Raw genomic sequence first — 27,597 nt, forward strand, 5'->3', positions numbered from 1 at the left:
CTATATTTACCTGAAATATTAGAAGAAAAGCAGGCCACAAGAGGGAAAAAGGTAGTAATTTAGTGGTTATTATCTTGACAACCAGAGGCACATACTGTTCATGACTATCTCATTGGATGGCGATACATACCTAGTTTTCTAGAAAGAATATGCCATCAAAACATAAATACACACCTTGATAAACTAAATAATTAAATAATTTCCAAATGACTGAGAGATAGGGAAAACAATGTGGATGTTACAAGCGGACCATGCATAATGGCAGCTACCAGTCCCAGAGCAAAGTTCCCCTCATCTTACCAGGCTTAGGGACAATGAGCTGTGCACTGGTCTGGGCATTTCCAGCCTCATTTTCAGCTACACATTGATAAAAGCCTTCATCTGACTTTACCACTCCAAGGATTCGTAAGTTGCTTCCTCCCTAGGGAGACGAAAGAAGCAGGTGAAATATTTTACAAAGCAAAAACAAACAAACAAAAACTCAAAGAGACAAAGTGAATATAAAAATTTTAATAAAACTCCATAGGAGAAGCAACAAGGGAGGCCATGAGAGTTCTCAGCCTCATAGATATGTCTTATGCCACTTGGACAATGTCACAGATTCCCAATACTCTGTCGAATCTATGTGTATCCATTTAAGCTAGTTCTGCAATAAAAACTATTCTCACAAAAATACACATCATCCTCAATATCTAAATTAGCAGCAAACAGAGAGCTCTTTTATTAAATAGGCAAGAAAAAAGGTTAGCTCAAAAGAAATTTCATTTTTCCCCTTGTTATTGAAGGAAATTTGGGTTCAGCAGCTGCTGGGGAAAAAGAAAAGAAATCAAAACACTGATTTTTGCAGCTTCTAAAAGACAAGAAATCTAGGTGGGATATTTTCTGGAAGTGTTTACCGAGAAAATAAAAGTCCAAAAATCCTTTTAAAATTGTAATTGCTTTGACATGTGCCCTTTTGGGGGATTTGGAGTGGTGGTATGCTAGATATTTTATACCATGTCCTTCTTGTTATATGGCTGAAATGCTTCACCTTCAGAAATCCATAAATTAAACACAGCAATGTTAACTCCTATTTTATATAAATTGAGCCACCATCTTTTTCAAGGATGGATGATAAAATGATCTGGAAATAGCATTTAATTATACTAACTCAGTTTTTCTTCAATATTAGTGTAAGAATTAGTTCAGTAAGTGAGACGTGTTAAATCACTTCCCCTGAAGTCATTAAGAGATAAATATTACCTCATGGGGAATTCTTAATTGTTTTTAGTGTCTTGTAGTCAATTCTCTGCTGATGTAAAATTCTTAGATAAAGCTGACTAACTTCTAATTAACAATTCTCATATAAGTTACTATTTGTGCTAAATGTTACTTGGTGACAGACAATGGCTCTCAGATTTCTGCAGCTATTGGGGAAACATTTTTAAGCACAATTTAATGTGAACAGAGCTCACACTGTACATTTTCTTTTTACCTTAAGAAAAGAAACATTTAAATAGGTTGGCTGTAATGAGTCATTCTGGGAGAAAGATTATTCAAACTGTAGAAAAAAATAAATGTTGCATTTTATCATGTGTCCTTAAGGGCACTCAACAATTTCCTTTATATGCAAGTAGCATATATTCTAGGCAGACACAACACATTTCAAGTTGCCCCATGGCAGGTCATTTTTAATTCAGTGGTAGTAGAAATGGCATTACACTTAAAGGAAATAATGGATTGAAAAGTTACATTTTTTCTCTTTCTTACTCCATTCCCAACCAATTAAACAAATGCAACTAAAAGGGGAAAATACTAACTGGTGACAAAAGTAATAAAGATATGCTTTATGGATATATTCCCTAAGAACCCTCGTGGTGTGACAAAATGCATGCATAAAGAGTTATGGAAGTTTCTGAAAGTCAACTGATCTAGGGGCGCCTGGGTGGCGCAGTCGGTTAAGCGTCCGACTTCAGCCAGGTCACGATCTCGCGGTCCGTGAGTTCGAGCCCCGTGTCGGGCTCTGGGCTGATGGCTCAGAGCCTGGAGCCTGTTTCCGATTCTGTGTCTCCCTCTCTCTCTGCCCCTCCCCTGTTCATGCTCTGTCTCTCTCTGTCCCAAAAATAAATAAACATTGAAAAAAAATTTTTTTTGAAAGTCAACTGATCCAGCAACAAAGAGGTGGATCCACAAATGAGCACCAGTGCAAGGTCAAGTAGAGCACATGCCTGGATTGGCAGGGCACCTGTGGTCTATTACCCTTCTGCCAGAAGACCTGGCTTACACACTCTTCTTCGACAGGTCATATCTGCATCTCAACCTAAGAGAAATAGGCCTAAATACTTCTTCTTTAGCTACAAAGTTCTCTGATATTTGGAAAGTGCATTTCATATTTCTCATATATTCATATCCTTGAATTCAGAACCTCCCAGGCCAACCTACACCTAAAGGAGAGCTTTCATAGAGAATTTTTTACATGAACAAAGAATTCTGCTGGTAACAGCAAAAGCAAAGCTAATAATGATAGGTATTGAGTGCTCACTGTGTACCAGGAAAACAACGTAGTATATATAATACATCATCCCTATTATCACCCAGAGGGGATAGAATGCACTAGAACTTAGAGAAACTATAAGAACTGTTATTCTCAGCTTCAATTCTTTCCAATGTTCAGAAGTGCAACACCATGTGAATTCTGGATCTCCATGGCTTTGCTACCAAGGCAACTACCACTGTCATTGTTACTGTCACTACATCCTTTTCTACTGCTCTAGTAGGATCAGCTGTCCTATTTGGAATGGTAGCAAAAAAAAAAAAAAAATGCCTGTATTATGGAAGTAAGACTACAATAATCATAAGTTGAAGCAAATAATCTTGTTGAAACTTTATTATAAAGGGTAAAAGTCAAAGAAGTAAGATATTCTTGGCTTCATATAGTTTAGGAGTAGGTTCTAAACTCTGTTCTCCTAAGAACCAGCAATGAGAATAGTTGGAAACATAGTCTTGGGTCCTCTGTATTTTCCATTGTTTGTTTATTTAAAACCTTGTCTGTAAAACAAGGGGGCTGGGCTGTTTGATCATTCTTTTTCAACTCAAAAATTTTAACTCTAGAAAGTCATTTACTTTACTAGAAAAATTTTAACACATCATAAAAATTCCGAACAGGAACACTCTTCCCAGGAAAGAAAAATGACTGAAAAGATAGGAAACAATGAATGGGATTGTAAAGCTAATATGAAAAGAAGATAGTTACCACTATTTGAAAATAATCACTAGGAATGACCACATCTCCATTCTTCATCCAATTCACAGTGGGCACAGGCTTTCCAGAGACAGAACATTCAAACTCAATATCCATGCTTTCATAGGCATACAGGTTGGAAGGGTGATTTAAAAACCATGGCGGAACTGCAAAGACAGAAAACAAAAGTAAGCGGATGAGAATATGAACCAGCATGCTAAGGTCTTTGCCCAGTAAGATGCACTGAACAGGAATGGAGAATATTTGTAATTCAAATAATTCCCTGAAACTCTTAGTTCGTTATACAGAAACCACTGTAGAATGCATCTTCCCTCTTCCAAACACAGTTAAACAGTTGTAGTTAGTGGTGTTTTGCTGCAGGAAAGAACAACAACAACAAAAAAAAATGCTTTTGGAGAAAATATTATATAGGTAGTAAACATTCTGAATACCTAAGTATTTGTATCCAATTGACTTACGTAAAGGATACTGAACAGTGCATAAAGCTATGGAAACTTAACCTGATTAAATAAAGGGAAGCTGATAAATCTGAGAAAACCCAGACCGCGAGAGAAGAAAGCCTGGTGTCTGTAATTCTAGAATTTCACTGGGATTTAGTTAATGTGATGGACTCATTCCCTGTTGAAACTGGCTGTGATGATAGGCACAAAGAAATGACTATCACCTTTACTGTGGACACATTCCTATTGTCTTAGCAATTATCTATTGTGGCACATAACTGCACTGCATTATTATTTTCCCAGCATGATATGTGATATACTAATTTAATTTAATGTCTTAATTGCCATAATACTAGTTACTCTATGATGGAAATTTGTCATTGAAAGAAAATTACAAATAAAATATAGCACACCTTTGCTAATGAATCTCTCAGGCTTGGTCCATCAAAACCCTGCCTAAGAGAGGTAAATTTTAAAAAAGAAATGTTCATTCTCTTCCACTGGGAGTCTTAAAGTGATGTTAGATTTGAATATTCATATTGCCTTGAGACTCAGGTTAAATTCACAGTGAAATAGCAGCCTTGATCCTGTTTTCACATAAGACATGGACATGCATTTTTAGTAGCCATTTTTAAAGTTAGATTGCATTTCTGTCATTGCTGTTGCTATGCTCAGTGAGTAAGGAGTGCCTAATTTTTGCTCATTTAACAGTATATTTTGCTCTCTCTGACTGCCATCAGCTCTTTCAAACCACCACTGACTTCACAGTCAACTTGCAAACATTGATGATGGTTCTGGAAAAATGGGAGAGCCAGTGGAAAGTGTCCCAGGTTCAAGTCCTAGTTTTTCTACTGAAGATCTTGGAAATCTCAGTCTCTCTCTCCCTCCTTTTCTCTCTCTCTCCCTTTCTCTCTCTCTCTTCCTCCTCCCTCTCTCTCTACCTTATTTTCCTGATTTTTAACTAAATATTTGGACCTCTAGTACTACACAACTTTAAAATTCTTTAATCTTTCACATGGGCAAATTGATTTGTATGACTCAGCTGGGATGCATTAATATTCACAGACTAAACATATGGAAAAAATGTGTCAGATAGCTTTTCTAAAAAGAACATATCCCCATTATATACAGAGCTGAAATTATTTATTTATAATTGATAATATTAGTAAGAGACTGTTTTTATCCCTTAACCAAACTCATTGACAATGAACCAAAAGGCATCAGAAACATTTATTGAATGACTCTCTAAGCAAATATGTCAGTTGTCTGTTGGATTCTGTTCTCAATTTTATTACAGATTTTGATCAACTATTAATTTACTTGCAAATAGCCAATATTTATTGTAGGCTGACCGTTTATAATTTATTAGGCTAAGAACTTTATATTTATTATATTCACCACACCTAAGGCTTTGTGATTCTCATTTTACAAAGATGCTGAGGTACAAGGAGTTGAACTAACTTTCTCCAAATCATGCTACTTGTAGACCACGGAGCCAGACAGGCTGACTCCCCTGCCTACATTATGAACTACTTTGTAACAATTGTCTCTTTTGCCACTTAAAAATGCAGGTGGGAGAATAACTCATTAACATTCCTGAAGCCTCAAAGATAATAAAGATAAATAATTAGAGCTATTAAAAAATATATAATACCATGTTGTCTATTTCTCTTCCCCCTTTAAGACCTTCTAACCTGGGGCCATGAAAACTTCTGGAATCCTCCCATTCTTAGTGTTCACTTTCATCAGAATTCCTGATATCACTTAGGCCTATTTCAGAGTTTTCAAACTGTGAGTGACATGCATTCATGGAATGGCAAATTCATTTTTGGAGTTGAGACTAAAATTTAAATATATATGCATGTAAATATGTACATATACATAAACATATACAGATATACACATATATATCCAGTTACACTTCATTTTATTGTACTTCATTTAATTGAGCTCTATTGTGCTTCCCTGACCCCAGATTTTTTACAAATTGAAGGTTTTGTGGCCACCCAGCATTGAGGAAGCCTATTGGCACCAGTTTTCCAACAACATCTGCTCCCTTCCTGTCTTTGTGTCACGTTTTGGTAATTCTTGCAATATTTCAAATGTTTTCATTATTATTATGTTTGTTAATACAAACTGGCCATCTATGATCAGTGATCTCTGATGTTACTACTGTAATTATTTTGGGGTACCATGAACCAAATGCATGTAAGATGGTGAAATTAATGAACAAATGTTGTATGCGTTCTGACTGTTCCACAGACCAGCCACCCCCCTATATTTCTCCTTCCTCTTGGGCTTCTCTATTCCCTAAGACATAGAAGTATTGAAATTAGGTCAGTTAATAATCCTATAATGGCCTGTGAGTGTTCATGTGAAAGGAAGATTCACACATGTCTCTTCCCTTAAATCAACAGCTAGAAGTGATTAAGCTTAATGAAGAAGGCATGCTGAAAGATGAGACAGCCTAAAAGCTAGGTCTCTTGTGTCAAACATTCAACTTGTGGATGCAAATCAAAAGTTCTCAACGGAAATTAAAAGCTTTACTTCAGTGAACACACATATGATAAGAAAGTGATAAAGTCTTATCACTGATACAAAGTTTTAGAGATCTGGATAGAAGATCAAACCAGCCACAGCATTCCCTTAAACCAAAGGCTAATATAGAGAAAGGCCCTAACTCTCTTCAGTTCTGTGAAGGCTGAGAGAGGTGATGAAGCTACAGAAGAAAACTTTGAAGCTAGCAGAGGTTGTTTCATGAGGTTTAAGGAAAGAAGCCATCTCCACAACATAAAGGCGCAAGGTGAAACAGCAAGTGGTGATGTAGAAGCTACATCAAGTTATCCAGAATATCTAGCTAAAATCATTAATGAAGGTATCTACATTAAACAACAGATTTTCAATGTAGACAAAATGGCTTTATATTGGAAGATGCCACCTACGACTTTAATAGCTAGTGAGGAGAAGTCAATGCCTGGCTTCAAAGCTTCAAAAGACAGGCTGACTCTCTTTTTAGGAGCTGATGCAGCTGGTACCTTGAAGTTGAAGCCAGTGCTCATTGCCATTCTAAGAATCCTAGAACACTTAAGAATTATTCAATCTAATCTGCCTGTGCTCTATAAATAAACAGTCCGGATGACAGCACATCTGTTAACAACTTGGTTTACTGAATATTTTAAACCTTCTGTTGAGAGAAAAAAGATTTCTCTCAAAAGATCACTACTCTTTGACAATGCACCTGGTCACCCAAGAGCTCTGATGGAGATACACAATCAGATTAATGTTTTCAAGCCTGCTAATCTAATATCCATTCTGCAGTCCATGGATCAATGAGTAATTTTAACTTTCAACTCTTATTTAAGAAATACATTTTGTAAGGCTATAACTACCATAGATAGTGCCTCCTCTGAAGGATCTGGGAAAAGTCAATTGAAAATCTTTTGGAAAGTATTCATCATTCTAGATTGCCATTAAGAAAATTTGTGCTTCTGGGGCGCCTGGGTGGCGCAGTCGGTTAAGCGTCCAACTTCAGCCAGGTCACGATCTCGCGGTCCGTGAGTTCGAGCCCCGCGTCAGGCTCTGGGCTGATGGCTCAGAACCTGGAGCCTGTTTCCGATTCTGTGTCTCCCTCTCTCTCTGCCCCTCCCCCGTTCATGCTCTGTCTCTCTCTGTCCCAAAAATAAATAAACGTTGAAAAAAAAATTAAAAAAAAAAAAGAAAATTTGTGCTTCATGGGAAAATGTCAAAATAACAAAACTAATAAGAGTGTGGAAGAATTTGATTCCAATCTTCATGGATGACTTGGAGGGGCTCAAGACTTAGTGGAGAAAGTAATTGTAAATGTGGTGGAAACAGCAAGAGAAATAGAATTGGAAATGGAGCTTGAAAATGTGACTAACTGCCACAATATTATGATAAAATTTGAGTGGAAGAGAAGTTGCTTCTTATGGATGAGCAAACAAAGTGGTTTCTTGAGATGGAATCTACTCCTAGTGAAGATGCTATGAAGACTGTTGAAATGACAATACAGAGTTTAGAATATTACATGAACTTAGCTGACAAAGCAGCCTGAGGGTTTGAAGGGACTGACTCCAATTTTGAAAGAAGTTCCTCTGTGGGTAAAATGCTATCAAATAGCATCACAAATAGCTACAGAAAAATTATGCGTGAAAGGAAAAATCAACTGTTGCAGCAAACTTGGTCATATTTGAAGAAATTTCCACAACCACTGTAGCCTTCAGCAACCACCATCCCAATCACTAGGTAGCCATCAACATCAAGGCAAGACCCTCCACCAGCAAAAAGATTACAACCCACTGAAAGCTCAGGTGATGGTTACCATTAAAGATTAAGGTAGGTAGTACATCATTTTTTTTAGACTTAATGCTATTTTATACTTAATAAACCATAGCACTGTGTAAACAAACCTTTCACATGCAGTAGGAAACCAAAAGATTCATTTGACTCACTTTATGGCACTACTGACTTTATTATGGGACCTGGGAGAAAATATATACATACACAGAGAGATATGCATATGTATGTGTTTGTACACATATATATTTAGGTATGCATGCTTGTATGTATGTGTGTGTGTGTGTGTGTGTGTGTATATATATATATATACACAAATATTTGTATATATATGTATATGTTTGTATATATCTAGGGAGTGGGGGTGGAAGGAAGAGTAGAATAGGAATCAAACAGTATAGAAGAAGAGAAAAGGAAGATAGGAGAATTTTAAATCTATACTCAACAAAAGCAAAGGAAAGAGAAGTTTCAAGAACCCACATGATGGGACCAGATCTTCCAAAGGAGATCATAGCGAATTTCAAAACCTTCTGTTTTATTGATTAATAAAATATAGTGACTCTGACTAGTTAATGGAATAATTTGACTTAAGTATATAATTATAATTGTAAAACAATAAACACCAAGGATGCCTCAATGTTTTTTTCCTACTTCCAAATATGTACATGAGTCACGATCTATATAATCTGTGATTTTCTCTTATTCCTTAGGCTTTCAGCATTACACTGGATACCTCGTCCTCCCTGGCTGCCTTAATACCTTCATTTCTATATCAGGTTTTCCAACTTTCACCATATACCAGACAGTAAATGAGGAAGAAAAAGTAACTGCCCTCATTTAGATGGGAAAGTTGAAACATGAAACAATACCACACCATCAGAAATGGGTCTAACTTTCACATTTTCTGAAAATATACTGTCTAACTTGGGCAGCGTTGCCAGTCATGAGTAATTTTGTGGTAAGAACAAGGGCTAATGATTTCTTTTCATATCTCAATGCCTGTCACAGAGCCTCATCCCCAGCACACACTCAGCAAAGATCTGCTGACGATGCTTATAAGAACTCAAACAATAAAATACACACTTTCCCTTTTGCTGTGGCAATATTAGTATAAGATGATGAGGAGGAGTTTTGACAATGTCATGGAAACTACATAACTAACAAAATATTATTTTATTGTTGTGGAAAATAAAACATCAATGAATCATGAGAAAAAAATAAAGAACAAAGAATTGGCTAACTGGAGAAAGGGCTAAGTATTTGTTATATTGGATACCTTTTCAAAATATTCCTAAAATTCTTCCTCGTTTGGGCAAAAGGAATTAAAATAAATATAGAATTCAGGAGACAGTTTTGAAAAGGTCTAAATAAAAAAGGCTAGGTTGGATTACATAATTACATAAAAGCTTTTCAATCTTGCTTTAAATAATGCATAACCAAACTGCTACCTCTTTTCCTGAAGCTACTGTCCACATATCCCTTACAAAAATCTTCAGTTTTAACTTAACAATCCTACCTGGTCCTTTTCTAGCCCGTCTTTGTTCATTCTGTTTTCTCTTCCTGAACTGTTTTTCATTTTGTCTTAGAGTGCAGACATCCTACCTATCGGTGAACCCACTTCTCCAAAAGCGTCACCTTAATTTTTCTTTTTGTAAAATTTTATCTCCTTTTAGAAACCCCAGTGGTATTTATTTTGGCTGATTTTATGGCACTTTGATATGGTTACTTAGCAACAGTTTGTAACTTGTTAGGGGAAGATGCTCTGTCATGCTAACATCAATTCAACCTATTGTTTAATATATTTTTGATGATGACACTATTCTGGGAGAGAGTGAACAAAAGAAGTTTACCCACTTTTTTTCTCTTCTTATTTGATCCCTTTGTCTTTCTCTGTTGATGAACAAACTAGAATCTGCTGCCTGGAATTTAGGATCACAGCACTGGAGTTGTATATTCTCAACATAAAGTGCAACTGGGACGAAAGAAGGAATATGAATTATCAGTCGCTGTGGGTATGTGTCATCAGCATTTTCTGATCACGGATCCTTGCCTGGAATTACATTCCTCAGAGGATACAATTTCTATTTATTCTCTAAAGGGCAACTCAAATACTCCTTTTCCCATGACATTTTGTCTTTTGTGAATCAGACAATGGATTTTCCTGCTTCTTGTAGTGCTCTCTCTCTCTGTGCCCAGTTTTTATACCACTTATTGTTTTAAGATATATTTCACATGTATCATTATTTACCAACCACAAAATGGATTCTTAAAGATGGTATCTGAAGCATATGCTATCTCTTTTAATGTCAATATTACACAATAACCCCTCCCTTCCACCCTCGTGGAAGGAATATTTTTACTTTAAACTATTTGGTGGGTAGCAATTTCTTAATGATTAATAAAAATGGAGTACTGTGAATTTGCAAGTTTATCAAATAGTGCCATTTACATAGTACCAATCTATTAATCCATTAATTATTAATCCATTAATCCTGAGAATTGCATACAATGCTACAACAATTCCAGGCAAGATACTGATTTTAGTTATACTGTCTTTGAGTAGAATAAAAATTCATGACCAGAAATAAATTACTCAAATTTCCCTCAGATGTTAGTTTCTCAGGATCTTCTAAAGTACTTACAGTACATATATAAAAAATTATTTTTATTAGGTGGCTGAGGGAATAAGGAATAATGACCCAGAGTGTCTAATAAGCACCAGAAATATGGAAAAAAATATGATTTGTTCTTGAAAGTGTTTATCATACTTCGAAATGACTAATACTTGAGAAAATCCTCTATCCTGAAATCGTTAGACTTGTATAACTAAATTTTATATTTTGAAAATTTTTTTGTTTATTTATTTTTGAAACAGAGACAGAGTGTGAGCAGGGGAGGGGCAGAGAGAGACATAGATACAGAATCCAAAGCAGGCTTGGGGCTCCAAACCATCAGCACAGAGCCTGATGAGGGGCTCAAACACATGAACTGCGAGATCATCACCTGAGCCAAAGTTGGACGCTTAACTGACTGAGCCACCCAGAAGACCCTATAACTAGATCTTAAATTTGAGTAAAAGTTTTCTGTAAATTTACTTGGTTTCCTCCTAAGAGTTTCTATGCTATGACTTGTCATTTAAATTTTGTAGAGGAAAATTTCTTTTATAGTATCAACCTCAAAGTCATCAGCAATAAACTAAACAGCATTTTGATTTTTATTTCATATAATAGATGCCTCATAAGTATTTTCAGGAATGTCCCATATCACTCCTTAATCTTTAGCCTTGGCTTCTAGTATTTTTATTTTTAGATAAGTTATGTGGCTATTCTTTTTCCGTTGTTTAGGTATGTAATAAAATTACCTTGATTTTGAGAAGATTCTCTACATTCTAAAGATTTACCATAACTCTGAAATTGCAGATAATGCATTTTCAAAGTTTGTTTTGAGAGAGAGAGAGAGACAGACAGACAGGCAGACAGAGAGGGGTTGAGCTGGGGAGAGGCAGAGGGAGAGAGAGAATCCCAAGTCAGCTCCATGCTGTCAGCACAGAGCCTCATCCCAGCAGGGCTCATCCCAGGAACTGTGAGATTATGAGCTGAGCTAAACTCAAGATTTGGACACTTAAATGACAGAGCCACCCAGGTGCCCCAAGAATGCATTTGTAAAGCCAGGCATGTGGTTTAAATAAACACTACGCAACACAAATTACTTTGGTGAATGACAAAAAATAATCGAGGAAAAAACAGATCGGTGAGACTTTATTAGGAGGAAAATAAAAATTAGCATCATCCTTGAGTGGCTGCATTTCCACTCTGAGAACACTGGACAGTCAGCTAAGTTTCCCTGGAGCCAAACAGCTCTCTCCAGTGTTCCCAGGCCCTTTGAAGTTAGTTAATTTGTCCTTGAAATAGTGGGCATAACCCCTTCAGTCTTCTCTTAAATGCAAATATTTGAAGAGGCAGACCACACCAAATGTCTAACAACAAATCAGACTACTTCAGTATCCAAAACAAATACGCTCTTTGAAGTGCCTATTACAATTGTATCAACAGATAATTTCACTTAAGGACCCATACTTTCATATGTAATTACATTCAGATTACTACAAAAGAGGTAGATTACTACAAAAGAGGCCAGATTGAATGCAGGTTTAGAGATAACATATTTTAGCAGGGGAGGGGAAATAATCTATCAATTCAGGCTTTCATGTTAAGTCCCTCAGAAAAATCCTAGTTTTATAGAATAATGTTTCTAAAAGGACTACCCAATTTATAGATTAGAAATTGTTTTCCTATTCCATAGTTTTAATTCTTCTTGCACTAACTTTTGTTGCCAGTAACTTTCTTTCAGCTAATTTGATCTTTAAATGCATAATCCTCCTTCTCCTTTTTTAACAAGGAGCTGTGTGATGTATCTCGGCCCAATTCAACACTTCTATCCAGGTCTTTTCTTATGTGACAAGAGACTTGAAATCTGCTGAATATTGCTCTCTAGTTTGCGTTTTCCTTCCTACACATCTGTCCTCCCCCGTAGGACTGGGTGTTGAGATTTGCATTTCATTTTCTATTTAAGTTGTCTCTCACACATACCTGTCTGTACTCTCCTAAAAAATTTAGGTTGGTTTCTAACCTTAAATGACTAGAAGGTTTTCTGCATTGGAAACAAAAGCACACTTGAGCTTTAACTATTAATATTGACTGGGGTTCCCACTCTGGAAAAAAAGGGTTTTTAAGCTATGGATTTTCTTCTTAGCATTTTCCATTTTAAGAAATGTTTCAATCTAGTGCATCAGTGATCATTTCCACAGAGAGACAGAGAGAAAGGGTGGCAGGGAATGGAGAGATAGGTAGGCAGGTTTGGGTTCTTTTAACAACTGCTAGAATGAACATTACCTTTTTTATTTTTCTGACTAAGCCTAAGTGGTATATTTAATTATACATATGGCGTGTTTAATTATATATATATATAAATATATATTTTTATATACAATATATAAATATTATAAATATATATAATAATATATATAATATATTTATATAATATAAAATTATATAAAAATATATAAAATCTATATATATATAAATGATATATTTACTTATATTTACTTATATTTATATTTACTTATAAATATATACATATATAAATATAGATGATATATTTACCTCTGTGTGACACTATATATGTATGTATGTATATCTATATCTATATATATATATCTATATATATATCTATACACTAAACACTAAACACTAACTGACCAAAAACAACCAGCAGATGAAACAACAATTTCTTCCATTGTGGCATCAATCTGACTGTGAATCCACTAAGCTACTAGCTTCTTAAGAATGGGGACTGCCTTACCAACTCTGTGTCCTCAAGGACAAGCATGGGATAGGTGCAAATAAGCATTATTTAGGCTTGGGTGTGGCTCAGGCTTAATAGGACAACCCCCTGGCATGCATTCATTTTCTGGCTGCAACTGAGTAATAGCTATGAAAAATCTAGATGAGGAACAACATTTAAGACATAAGAGTATACTTTTCTTCAAAGTGTATTACAATAGGACATTAGAAGCATCAACTATAAGCTATTCTGCTGTAGCTGGCAAAGACACTATTTTCATCACCTTAGAGAAATGAAAACTTAGACCTTTGGCTTTCATTTTCTACACCATCAGTACTTCTCATTGTGAACACAATACACCAAAAAATTCCTCCTCCTACCTAAAAATTCTGGTCTGCGTGCTGTGGGGGATGAAGAACACCTTATCTTCCACCTTTACTTTAGAGTCCTTTATATATGCTTGGCAATTATTTTCTCTCTCTCCTCACAATTTTCTTTATCCAGACAAATAGTCCCATTACCCTTCCTCCGTTCCAGTTCTTCCTGCAATCATGGTTCCTTCTCTATAAATCCAGAGTGAGTTTTCCATTTCTTCTTTAGTTGTGGAGCCTACGACCAAATTGGTAGATGATGCTGTGAGGCTCAAACCAGTGCTGAAAATAATGCGAAGATTACCTCAAGGTCCCAACCTATATGCTTACTGATGTTACTGCCATGCCTTTGGAATGATTTGTGTGGTATCAATCAAGCCTTCTGTAGATACTGGCAGCTCTCCAACAATTAAGTTCTTGTGTATAGACACACACACACAAAAACATGTATGTGTATGTATATGTAAATAAATATGTATTTTAACATATGTATTTCTATATATTCGCATATATTTGTGTTCCCAGAAACTTCTACGTAAACAATATCATCACAGAGAATACCGTTTTAAAATGTCTTGTGTATACATAAACACATAAAATTATACATCTACATATATATAATTTATAAACATCCTTGTCAATGTTTAATTTTAGTTATGAAGGAAATAAAAACAAGTTGACAAGATAAAATGTTAATTCACATGTGTTGTATGATGACAGAAGAAATAAATATATAAAATAGGTTATCCAGTTCCAACACTGCATCCTGACAGGAATCTTAGAGCTATCATTTTTCCCTCGGTTAAATGTTTTCTAGCTTTCTTGGTATTTGAGAGTAAAAGATGTACGTATTTTAAAAGTCTAAAAAAATGTTTCTGACATGCATGAGAACTATTTCTATGTATTTTCAAATGTACTCTGAAGAGTTACAATAAATTACAGAATAAAAATTATTTTTCAAGTTGCTTGTTAGTTGTAGAGATTCAGTGAGGGACTCTTTCAACACCTTCAACTGAGAAAATGATGGATTCTGACACATAACTAATTTCTCGCCCCCAAAACCTAATGAAATAAGCTTAAGTCCCAGAGCACACTCGTGCATGTACATAAATATCAACAACAAATAAAAAAAAAAGAAAGCATAGTTAAATGAAAAAAAAAATCAAAACAGACATTTCTGGAACAGAGCAGAAAGGCAGATTAGGATTGAATTCCTTATCTGTTTTTAGCCCCAGAAACAACTCTGAACTTTGGGGAAAAGCCTAGGAATTCTCAATAATACCTCCAAACCTGAACCAGTGCAAAACCTGTGAATACAGCCTTATGCTTCTCCTTTTCTGAGAGAGGAGGGTTGTCCTCCTGGAGGATAGCTGGAGGGCTGTTGAAGTGATACACAGGAGATGGAGGTGACTAAGGTGAAGACTCTTGGGCTAACAGTGAGCTGAAGACTTGGCCGGAAACCTAAGGACCAGGCCTTCCACATTGTAAGGGAACAGGAACAGCATCAGCCATAGTATGTTGCTTCAATTGCACTCACTCCCTAATCATTCCCCTTGGTTCTTAAAAAGAGCACAAAGCCTCAAATCTCCAGCCTTCAAACTGGAGTCCAGAGGGGTAAGGCAGGGTGGTAAATAAGTCTACATGTAATTTGTACTGTATTAGAGCAAATAGTTTCTGGACAGAGCTACCAATGTATGAGCTTGTACATAAGAAATATGGAAATGCTACAGCCAACAATAATGCGAGACAGACACAGAGACATAGAGATGGAGAGAAAGGTGGTTGGGTAAAAGGAGAGAGAAAAACAAAGCTCCCAATTGAGAAGAGAATATAAGGACAGGAATGGAAGGAAATTGCTCAAGTTGCTTTATACAATGGCTTCATGGAATATGAAAATTAATTCAATATAACTAGAGGCCAAAGACTAGATGATAAAATGGCAGAACGAAACAAAAAGGGAGATAGTGGAACTAAAGAAACAAATCAAGGACCAAACAACATCATTAGAGACTGGTGCCAATACATACATTAAAAAGTACAAATAACATAATAAACACTACTAAAAATCAAGTTGCCAACATACAGGAGATCTGAGATAATCACAGTGAATGTAGATGAAAAAAGCCAAGGGTCTAAAATAACACAAAGCTCATATAGAAAGAGGAGAAGCAGAAATGATCCAATAAGGTAACTGGAATTCTGATGTAGCAAGCCCAAAAATGTATACATTCAAAGCCCACAAAAGATATATTTAAAGATAAAATAGTAGAACATTTTCCTTGAAAAATAAATCTGAATTTTCAGATTCAAAGTCTTTACCATGTTCCTAGGAAATTAAATACATAATTCCTGATAGTGAGACATCTCATTTGGGCTATTGAATCTGGAGGATAAAGTAATATCTGAACATCCAGACAGAAAAATAAAAATCAAATCATTCCATATGAGGTAAGGGGGAATCAGACTCCCATATATCCAATGTAGCAGAAGACAACGGAGCAATATTACCCAAGAGTATTATACATGAGACTTTCTGTATAAAGCCACATTCTCAGTTATGAAGGTACTCAGAAAATATAGCACTTTCTAAAGTAAGTCTGACAACACAATCCAGGCAATTAAAAGTACCATCAAAATAAAAAGTTAGACAACCATGATGAATGTGATGAGTATTGACAACATCTCTATACAGAAATAAAATAAACACAATGAAACTATGGTTACTGACAAGAATTCAATTGTTATAACCTGAACAGGAGACAACTAACACTGTAACAACCAAAATCAGAGGGTGGGGAATGAGATGGATGAGTGAGGATGCTAACCCCGCTGTGAAGAAGTGCTGTCTTGATGGCAGGAATTTAAACTGTTCTGCACTGAAATAAAACATGAACTTACAAAGACTAAAAACAGTATCTACAGCTGCATCACACTGTCATAAATGTATTTCTACCTAGCAACTATTCCTGTACATAGAAGGATATATGGGATACTGAGAGTTAGGGAGATTTTTAAATTCAGATAGGTTATTTTCACAAAGTTTAAAAAGTGAATTTTTTTTCCAAAACAATTTTTTTCTTTTAAAAAAGACTCTGGAAGAAAAATTTTAAGACATTATAGTGGTTATGGAGGTATATATCTTCTTTCCTTGTTAAAAATTTCTCTTCCTTCCTTCCTTCCTTCCTTCTTTCCTTCCTTCATTTATTTAATTCTTTTTTTAGTAGGTTTCAGCCCAGTGTAGAGTCCAATGTGGGGCTTGAACTCATGACCCTGAGATCAAGACCTGAACTGAGATAAAAAGACTCAGACACTTAACTGACTGACTCACCCAGGCACCTCTAATTGTTAAAAATTCCCAATGATTAAAAAAGGTGACTCAAAATCTATTTTCAGGAGGTGCCTAGGTGGCTCATGTCAGTTAAGCATCCAGTTCTTGATTTCAGCTCAGGTCATGATCCTACCATCCTGGGATCAGCCCTGCATCAGGCTCTGCACTTGGTGTGAAGCCTGCTTGGATCCTCTTTTTCTCCCTCTACCCCTGTCTGTCTTTCCCCCTCATGCATACTCTCTCTCTTTCTCTCAAAATAAATAAATAAATAAACATTAAAAACATTCTATCTTCAGAAGGACTCACTACTATCGCTTTAAAAAAAATTTTTTTTTAACGTTTATTTATTTTTGAGACAGAGGGAGACAGAGCATGAATGGGGGAGGGTCAGAGAGAGGGAGACACAGAATCTGAAACAGGCTCCAGGCTCTGAACCCTCAGCACAGAGCCCGACGCGGGGCTCGAACTCACGGAGTGTGAGATCGTGACCTGAGCCGAAGTCGGCCGCTTAACCGACTGAGCCACCCAGGCGCCCCTACTATCGCTTTAAATAGAAGAACCCACTGGCAATTCTCTTTTTTTTAAGTTTATTTTTATTTATTTTGAGAAAGATACAGAGGGAAAGTAGGGGAGGGGCAGAGAGAGAAGGAGAGAGAATCCTTCACAGTGCCAACAAAGAGCCCGATGCCAGGCTTGAACTCATGAACCGTGAGATCATGACAAAATCAAGAGTCAGTCGCTTAACCAACTGAGCCACCCAGGCACCCCCCACTGGAAATTCTAAGAGCTTTCATAAATAGTACACATGATAATCACATTTACTCTCTGTCTTTTTTTTTTTTTTTTCTTTAAAGTCGTACTTCTCCACTGGGGCTTAGAAGAACTTCAGAGGAACTTGTTGCTGGTGACAAGACCACATCAACTAACTCTTGAGGAAATCATATGGAGGAAAGAGCAATGCAAAGTTTTCTACCACAAATTTGCTGAAGGGAGACTATTTACAGGATGACCCATGAAAACTGCTGTATGACAGCAAGAACAGTCAGGAACTCTGACTCCTGGCTCTGGTCCTACTGTAGGGACCTATGGACACTCAGCAATTAACTGGACTTTTGTTGACTTCAGTTTCTTACTCTGAAAATTTAGAGGATTGAATGGCATCTCTATTTTCAAATTCTCTGAAATTCCTTCAAGTGTTACTGGGGAGGGGATGGCTGTGAAGTTACTCCCCACCCCTGTAAAACCTTCAAGGGAAAGACCTCCATGTTGACCAACAGTAAATGTGGAGCTTCTGTATTGACTGAAAGCTGCATGAGAATATTCTCTGCTGCTAAAACAAAGTAAATTATCCCCAAGCTTTTTTTCAGCCTTAAAATTTTGTGAGTCTAACATGAGAGTATATATGGCTAGTTCAATGCTGTTCAGCATGAACAGTTTATATAGAGTTGATTTAGCAAAGAAAGAACAAGGAAAATAAAGTTGTCAGTTTGCTTTTTATTCTGCCACTAAAATAATATTTGGCTAGCATTAATGCATTGCTTGAAACAATAAATACCAACCTAAGCATCTCATAAAAATCACAGGAAGTGACTCAAAGGCAGGTCAAGGGTAATTAGTTCAATGCCTTGCTGCAAAATGACAGTATTCCTTTCATACTAACACTTAGAAATGACTTACTTTTAAGATTACTTGGTAAAAGAGTACTTCCAGCATTGATTATATTCTAATTTTGAGACTCTATCTGCTTTTTTCATTCCTGCATTTTGGCCTCAAGAGACAGCTATCTCCCTACAGATAAGACCAAACTTCATGGTAATTTCATTTATAAAGATAAGCGTGGATATCAGAAACCATGGAAAAAGCATGCGTGTGTGTGTGTGTGTGTGTGTGTGTGTGTGTGTGTGTGTGTGTTTTAAGATGTATAAAATCCTTCCACAGACAACCCATGTAAACTGGAATGCCTTCTTGCACAGTGAACGGAAATATTCTGTTTGAACATTTTGCCTGATACTTAAATAACAAGGAATGCTTACTAAAGTCTGTGTACAATTCCTAGTGCTAAGTTGGATTTAAAAACTTGGATTTCATAAAATTCATCTCAGTTGGAAAGAACTGTTATCAAATATTAAAATACAATGTATTAAGGGCAAATGATAAAGGCATGCATTAGAATAAAAACAGCAAAATCTACTACATATTTAACAGCAGTTTATATTAAAGGGATCTAGAAATTTTGTTGACTGGTAAAAATTCTAACCTTAGGAACCCTGCCCTGGGTCTTAACACTTTATGCAAGTTACCCTGCATACTATAAACAAATACACATATGCATGTGCACATGTATGTGAACGTGCATGTTAAAGAATATTTACCAGCTTTGTCACTGGGATCTGGCAGTCAGTGCTGGCACAGAACAATTCATTACCCTAAACATCCTCTCCTGTGACTAATATTTTTCAAACCTCAGGAAAATACTTCTTCATTGCCTCCCCTCTGCTCACCAAATATAAGGGCCAAATGTAAGGCTAAGAAGTGCTGTGCTTCTACATTTTGTCCTTGCATTTCATAGTAAAATCTTGTTGCACACAAAAGCTCACTGGGAAATGGCTAAAAAGCAAAGCTTGAGAAAATATTTTATGGTATTTTTCAAATATTACAGAATCCTTCCTATCTCTTCTCATTCCCAGAAGTATTTGCATTTCTTACTTACCATATGATTCATTAATTAAAAGCAAAATGGTTATTAGAAAGGTTATAATTCATCCATTGATTCTGATTACAATATATATATGTGTGTGTGTGTGCGCACACTTTTCAGAAGCTTTTAAAAAAAGTTCTTGGTATATTTTCATGGTTCTCATTTTATTTTTGTATATACATTTAATTCCTGTTCATATGACAAACACAGAAAGTCATATAAATAAACACAAGCCTTTACTTCATGATTTTATATATATATGTATATATATATAAAAACATAATAACATATATATCACGTATATAATAACATATATCTCACATATATAGTAACACACACACACACAAACAGCTACAAATGTCTAGGTACTATAGCCAGATACATGGCCTTGAATGTTTTTACACTTATTGATATGCCTATAACAAAAGTACAACCTGAAATCTGAACATTCTGCTTTTATGTGCATATTTTTAAAAAGCGGGTACAGGGGCGCCTGGGTGGCGCAGTCGGTTAAGCGTCCGACTTCAGCCAGGTCACGATCTCGCGGTCCGTGAGTTCGAGCCCCGCATCGGGCTCTGGGCTGATGGCTCAGAGCCTGGAGCCTGTTTCCGATTCTGTGTCTCCCTCTCTCTCTGCCCCTCCCCTGTTCATGCTCTGTCTCTCTCTGTCCCAAAAATAAATAAACGTTGAAAAAAAAATTAAAAAAAAAAAGCGGGTACAAAATCTCTGCATTGTGCTGAAAGCAAACATACCAAGTTACAAGTCAAGTTATAAGTTACATAGAAGGAGCCATTTTTTAATTTGCTTTTGCTTTTTCAATAAACCCAAACTTCAGGTAGAGTAGAAATGTAGGCTATGAGTACCTTGAGAATAGAACTGCGCCTAATTATTTACTAATTTATATTCTAAAACTTAATGAGTTCTGAATAAATGCTGATTTAATTGATTGATTGACTGATTGATGGGAGCTATAAAGTATCTTAGAGATCTAATTCCAATTCCTTATATTTTACAGAGGAGAAATTAAGGATAAATGAAATTTCTATGGCATAACACAGCTCGTGAGTACCAAAATCAATATTAGAACCCAAGTTTCCTCAATTCTAACTAATGGCCTTTCCTTTTCCCAAACTACATCTAAAAATACATATGAATTACTAACTCAATTTCACTGCTGGCAGTAAGTCTGTTCAAACTTTCTATTTCTTCCTGCTTCCGTTTTGGTAGGCAACATTTCTAGGAATTTATAGGTTATCCACTTTGTTGGCATGGCATGTGATTTTTATAATCTCATCATATTCTGTATTTCTGTATTTCTATGGTGACAGTTGTTATTTCTCCTCTTTCATTTGTGATTTTATTTGAGTCCTCTTTCTCTCTCTCTTTTTCTGTTTTTGGATGAGACTGGCTGGAGGATTATCAATTTTTTTGATCTTTTCAAAGAACCAAGTCCGGGTTTCGTTGATCTATTTTATTTTTTGGTTTTGGTTTCTATATCATTTATTTTTTAATTTATTTTTAACATTTATTCATTTTTGAGAGACAGAGAGTGAGTGGGAGTGGGGCAGAGAGAGAGGGAGACACAAGATCCAAGGTAGGTCCAGGCTCTGAACTGTCAGCATAGAGCCCAATGCAGGGCTCGAACTCACTGATCATGAGATCATGACTTGAGCTGAAGTTGGATGTCTGAGCCATCCAGGCACCCCAGTTTCTACACCAGTTATTTCTGCTCTAATCTTTATTATGTCCTTTCTTCCTTCCGCTGGTTTTGGGTTTTGTTTGTCTTTTTTGTTTGTTTGTTTGTTTTTTGTCTAGCTCCTTTAGGTGTAAGGTTAGGTTGTTTATTTGACATTTTTCTTCCTTCTTGAGGTAGCCCTGTATTGCTATACACTTCCCTCTTAGAACTACTTTTGCTGCATCTCAGGGATTCTGTAGCCTTGTATTTTCATTTTCATTTGTCTCCATGTAATTTTTTTTTCTTCTTTGCTGTTTTGGTTGTTCCATTCATTGTTTAACAGCATGTTATTTAACTTCTATGTAATTTTGGGTTTTTTTTTTCCCAGATTTTTTCTTTCTTCTTCTTCTTCTTCTTCTTCTTCTTCTCTTCTTCTGTTTCTCTATCCCTTCAGCTTCACTCCAGATGTGTGTTTAGGTCTGATATGCATCGCTTGTAGATAGCATGATAAGTCTTATTTTTAAATCTATTTTGTAACCCTATGTCATCAAAAAAAAAATCCCAACAAACAAAATCTAAAACCAGACTGCTTCACAGGTGAATTCTACCAAATGTTTAAAGAACAGTTAATACCCATTATTCTCAAAGTGTTTCAAAAAATAGAAGATGAAGGAAAACTTCCAAATTCATTTTATGAGGGCAGCATTACACTGACACCAAAACTAGATAAAAAAAAGAGGACTACAGGCCAATATCTTTGATAAACATATATATAAAAATACTCAACAAAACATTAGCAAAGCAAATCCAACAACATTGAGAAATCATTCAACACAATCAAGTGCGATTTATATCCAGGATGCAAGGGTGGTTCAATAGTTGCAAATCAATGTTATACATCATCACATCAACAAGAGACAGGATAAAACCATATGATAATTTCAATAGATGCAGAAAAATCATAAGACAAAGACCAACATCCAATCATGATAAAAATCCTCAACAAAGTACGTTTAGAGAGAACATACCCCAACATAATAAAGGTCATGTATGAAAAACTCATAGCTAACATCATCATTTTTTAATGTTTTTATTTATTTTTGAGACAGAGAGAGACAGAGCATGAGCAGGGGAGGGGCAGAGAGAGAGGGAGACATAGAATCTGAAGCAGGCTCCAGGCTCTGAGCTGTCAGCACAGAGCCTGACATGGGGTTCAAACTCACGGACCATGAGATCATGACCTGAGCCAAAGTTGGATGTTTAACTGACTGAGCCACCCAGGTGCCCCCTAACATCATCTTTAATGGGAGAAAAACAGAGAATTTTTCCCCTAAGGTCAGGAACAAGACAAGGATGTCTTACTCTCACCACTTTTATTCAGCATAGAACTGGAAATCCTAGCTACAGCAATTAGCCAACAAAAATAAATAAAAGCCATCTAAGTAAGTAAGCAAAAAGTAAAACTTTCACTGTTTGCAGATGACATGAATGTGTGTGTGTGTGTGTGTGTGTGTGTATGTATCTCCATCCCAAAATACTCCACCAAAAAAAACAAAAACAAAAACAAAAAAAACCCAAAAAACTACTAGAACTAATACATGGATTCAGTAAAGTCACAGGATACAAAAATAAATGTACAGAAATCTGTAGCATTTCTATACATTAATAATAAAGCAGCAGGGACAGAAATTAAGAAAACAATTCTATTTATAATTGCACCAAAAATAATAAAATATTTGGTAATAAACTTAACCAAAGAGGTGAAAGACCTTTACTCTGAAAGCTGTAAGACATTGTTGAAAGAAAATAAAGATGACAGAAATGGATTGAAGAACAAATATTAAAATGTCTATACTATCCAAAGCAATCTACACATTTAATGCAATCCCTACCAAAATACCAACAGCCTTTACCACAGAACTAGAAAAAATAATCCTAAAATCTGTATGGAACCAAAAAATAAGCTGAATAGTCAAAGCAATCCTGTAAAAGAAAAACAAAACTGGAGGTATCACAATTCCAAACTTCAAGTTATATTACAAAGCTGTAGCAATCAAAACAGTATGGTACTGGCACAAAAATAAACACATAGAAAGTTGGAACACAATAGAGAGCATAGAAATAACCCCCCAATTATACAATCAATCTTTGATAAAGGAGGCAAGACTGTGCAATGGGAAAAAGATAATCTCTTCAACAATTAATGTTGAGGAAACTGGACAGTGGCATGAATAGAATGAAAGTGAATCCCTTTTTACACCATATACAAAAATAAACACAAAAATTAAGGACCTAAATGTGAGACCTGAAATAAAAATCCCAGAAGACAGGGCAGCTAGTAATTTATCTGATATTGGCCAGAGCAATGTCTTTCTAGATATGTCTCTGGAGGCAAGTAAAACAAAATCAGAAATAAAGTATTGGGACTACATCAAAATAAAGAACTTCTGCAGAGCAGAAGTAACAAACAACAAAACTAAGAGAACCTACTGAGTGGAAGATGATATGGGAGATATATTTGCAAATGACATATTTGATAAAGGGTTAGTATCCAAAATATATAAAGAACTGGTACAACTCAACACTCAAAAACCAAATAATCTCATTAAAAATAGGCAGAAGCGGGGCACCTAGCTGGCTCAGCCAGTTAAGTGTCCAACTTCATCTCAGGTCATGATCCTGCGGTTCATGGGTTTGAGCCTGTGTCGGGCTCTGTGCTGACAGCTCAGAGCCTACTCTTTCAGATTCTGTGTCTCTCTGCCCCTACCATGCTCATGCTCTATCTCTCTCTGTCTCAAAAATAAATAAACATTAAACAAATTTAAAATGGGCAGAATATATGAACAGACATTTCTCTAAAGATAAACAAATGGCTAAGAGACACATGAAAAGATGCTCAACACCACTTATCATCAGGGAAATACAAATTAATACCACAATGAGATATCACCTCACACCTATCAGAATGGCTAAAATCAAAAACACAAGAAACAAGTGTTGGTAAGGATGTGGAGAAAAAGGAACCCCTTTGCACACTGTTGGTGAGAAGTCAAACTGGTACAACCACTGTGGAAAACAGTATGGCAGGTCCTCAAAAATTTAAAAATAGAACTACCATATGATCCAGTAATTCCACTACTGGGTATTTACTCAAATAATACAAAAACACTGATTTGGAAAAAAATATATACATGTACTCCTATGTTATTGCAACATTACTCACAATAGCCAAATCATGGAAGCAAGCCCAAGTGTCCACTGATAGATGAATAGATACAGAAGATATGGTGTGCATACATATATATTATACACATTTACATACATATGTACATATAAATACATACATATATGTGTATATATATACACACATATACAATTAAATACTACACAGCCATAAAAAAGAATAAAATCTTGCCATTTGCAACAATAGGAATGGAGCTACAGAGTGTAATGTCAAGTGAAACAAGTCAGTCAGAGAGAGACAAATGCCATATGATTTCACTTATATGTAGACTTTAAGAATCAAAACAAATGAAGAAAAAAGAGACAAACTGAAAAACAGATTCTTAGCTATAGAGAACAAAGTGATGGTTATCAGAGGGAAGGGGAGGGCAAAATAGGTGAAAGAAGTGAAGGGAACTAAGAGTACAACTATTTTTATGAGCACTAACATAGAATTGTTGAATCATTATATTGTACATCTGAAACTGATATAACACTGTATGTTAATTATTCTGGAATTAAAATAAAATAAACTTAAAAATACATGTCAAATAAGTTATCAAAGTATTTCAATGGCCTATACAATCACTTCAGGTTTTCAGGACAGGGAAACTGTTCATTTTCCATTTTTTTCCTAACTAAGAAACAGACAATCTTGCTTTGCCTTACACAGTAAGCAGACATGGAAGGCAAGGGATATCAAGTCCAAAATTCTCCACTGTCATGTTTTTAAGATACATGCTTCCAGCAATTGTACCTACTTTTTTTCTTTGAAAGGATTCCCAACAATCTTACTTGTTATGTCTCTAGTTTTTGTTCTTAAATACAATTCCTTTTTTATTAATTCTTCAATATGCACTAATATGAATAGATGAGAACAATAATACTGAGCTCTTTATGAAACATATTTGAGGATGTCAGTACTATTCTCTATTCTGTTCAGAAAAATTTCAGAATTTGTTAGTTCAGTTCAAGTGTGTCCTGCCTTCAACTAGGCAATCAGGAGCATAGGAGCTGCACTGTGATGGAGGGGTTAAATGGCATCATAGAATTGAGTAGATGAGGGTAATATAGAGGAATAGCAGGGGTAAAATCTTAGTTATCCACATTGATTGTTTACTAGAACTTGACAGTGCAAAATCATCTAGTATCAAGTTACATTAGGATAATGAAACTGTTAATGCACACAATTTGGGAATAAACCATCTAAAATGTAACTTTGTCATTCAGTGGTATATTCTTCTTAAGGAAAGTCAGCTTGAATGTTAAGTTAGGTACATTACTTTCAAAATTCTCCTTTGGCAAGGAAAACTCACAAAGTAATTCTGAAGTTTCTAGGCCATTCAAAAGTGTAATTTCATTGGTTATGCAAATAACTGGTTTGCTTATCAAGAGAACTATGCTTTAAAGAAGAAAACGTCAGATGAAAACTAGTCTCCAAAGATTTGTTTCTGGTTTTCCTGCTTTTTAAATCTTTTCCTGGGCATTCTCACCTCCTGAACCTTTCTATTTTCATTGCTAAATATACGACCACCATATTTAATTCTGGTTTATCTCATGAGTCCCACATTTACAACTAACTGGTTGCTGTTTCCAATTTGTGTTTCTGTCTGTTACCTTAAACATAATTATGGCCAGCATTACTAGTTCCCCTACTAGGTGCTCCCATAGCATTTTTCACAATGCTGTTTCATGATCTGTCTTCTCTTCCTCCCCTTCTCCCCCTCTTTCTCCCTTCCTCCCTCCCTCCCTCCGTCCCTTCCTCCCTCCCTTCTTTCTTCCTTCTTCCCTCACTTCCTCCCTCCCTCTCCCTCTCCCTCTCCATCTCTCTCTCTCTCTCTCTCTCTCTCTCATTAGTTTAGTAGTTCCCAGAGGGAATAAATTATGTTGTTTCTGTATTTGTAGAGTCTGGGCCAAGTTTTACATTACAGCAGCTACATAAATGTGTACCGAATTGAATAAAATGCAATATTTGTAAAGCTTTAGTTGCCATAAAAATTGCTCGGTGTGCTTTTAAGCACGCATGTTCCTTAGCTCCTTGACACTAACAGTGGCATGTTTGCAGTGAGATCCAGGAATATTTCTGAACGACTGCCTCTATATGATTTTTGATTTGGTGAGTTCTTAGATCACACTTTGGGAAGCTCTGGTTTCATGAAATACAGAGGACTAGGCCTTCATTCAAATTCTGGCCTTACCAATTACTTAGCATTTTGATTGATTTCCTCATTAGCAAAACAGGCTTTTGCATCAAGATTCAGTGAGATAATACATGTAAGGCACTTAGCAGGGTGTCTAGCACATAGTAATTATTTAGTGAACTGTAGCTATTATATCTTATTAAATCTACTGCTGTGTTTGATCTTTGTCATCCAGCTTACCTATATTTTTTATACATTTTTTCTTTCTTTCATACTCTACATTGAATCATTGTCAAGCTTTGCCATTCCATCTCAGTAATATCTGTGTCTTTTTGCTGTTTCTATCGTTATTGTCATTACTTTGGCAATACAATTTAACTAACTTTAGCAAATGTTCCCTGAGCACCTACATGTTAGGAATTGTGTTAGGGACTGAGGATGCAAGGAGAACAGATATGCCCTCAAGGAATGGAGAGTCCAGTGGAAAAGAGGAGGAATATATTTTTAAAATCCACATGGTGTGATCATTGCTAGAACAGAAGAGTGGTACGTACTCTTGAACATTAAAAAAAAATGATCCATAGAATTCGACAATTTTGATGTTCGCCCATGATTAGGATTTGACATTCTCTGAGTTCCCACCAAGTAAGAGAAGACAGAATGACTGATAAAGAAGACAGAAAGACAGAATGACTGATAAAATGTGGAGGTGAGACCAAAGGGGACACAGCAAAAAAAGCCTGCACTGTGGCATGGGCACAAGTGGGGTCAGAAAGACCCTTTCCAATCTTTACCACAATAAATAGTTTGGGACCCCAGTCCAA

General features: G+C 35.9%; 1 protein-coding gene across 4 annotated transcripts in view; it reads right to left on the reverse strand.

Annotated features, from left to right (window-relative positions):
- DCC (DCC netrin 1 receptor) overlaps window positions 1-27,597 on the reverse strand; it is a 1,147,297-nt gene that overhangs the window by 439,645 nt on the left and 680,055 nt on the right. For all 4 annotated transcript variants that reach the window (XM_040478797.1, XM_040478799.1, XM_040478798.1 and 1 more), the window contains exons 6-7: window positions 3,233-3,387; window positions 301-421 (exon numbers count right to left, since the gene is read on the reverse strand). In XM_040478797.1, the coding sequence (XP_040334731.1) occupies window positions 301-421; window positions 3,233-3,387 (276 nt within the window). The remainder of the gene's footprint in view (window positions 1-300; window positions 422-3,232; window positions 3,388-27,597) is intronic.

This window comes from Herpailurus yagouaroundi, unplaced genomic scaffold (genome assembly GCF_014898765.1).
Source record: "Herpailurus yagouaroundi ecotype Mexico unplaced genomic scaffold, PumYag 142, whole genome shotgun sequence".
NCBI lineage: Eukaryota > Metazoa > Chordata > Mammalia > Carnivora > Felidae > Herpailurus > Herpailurus yagouaroundi.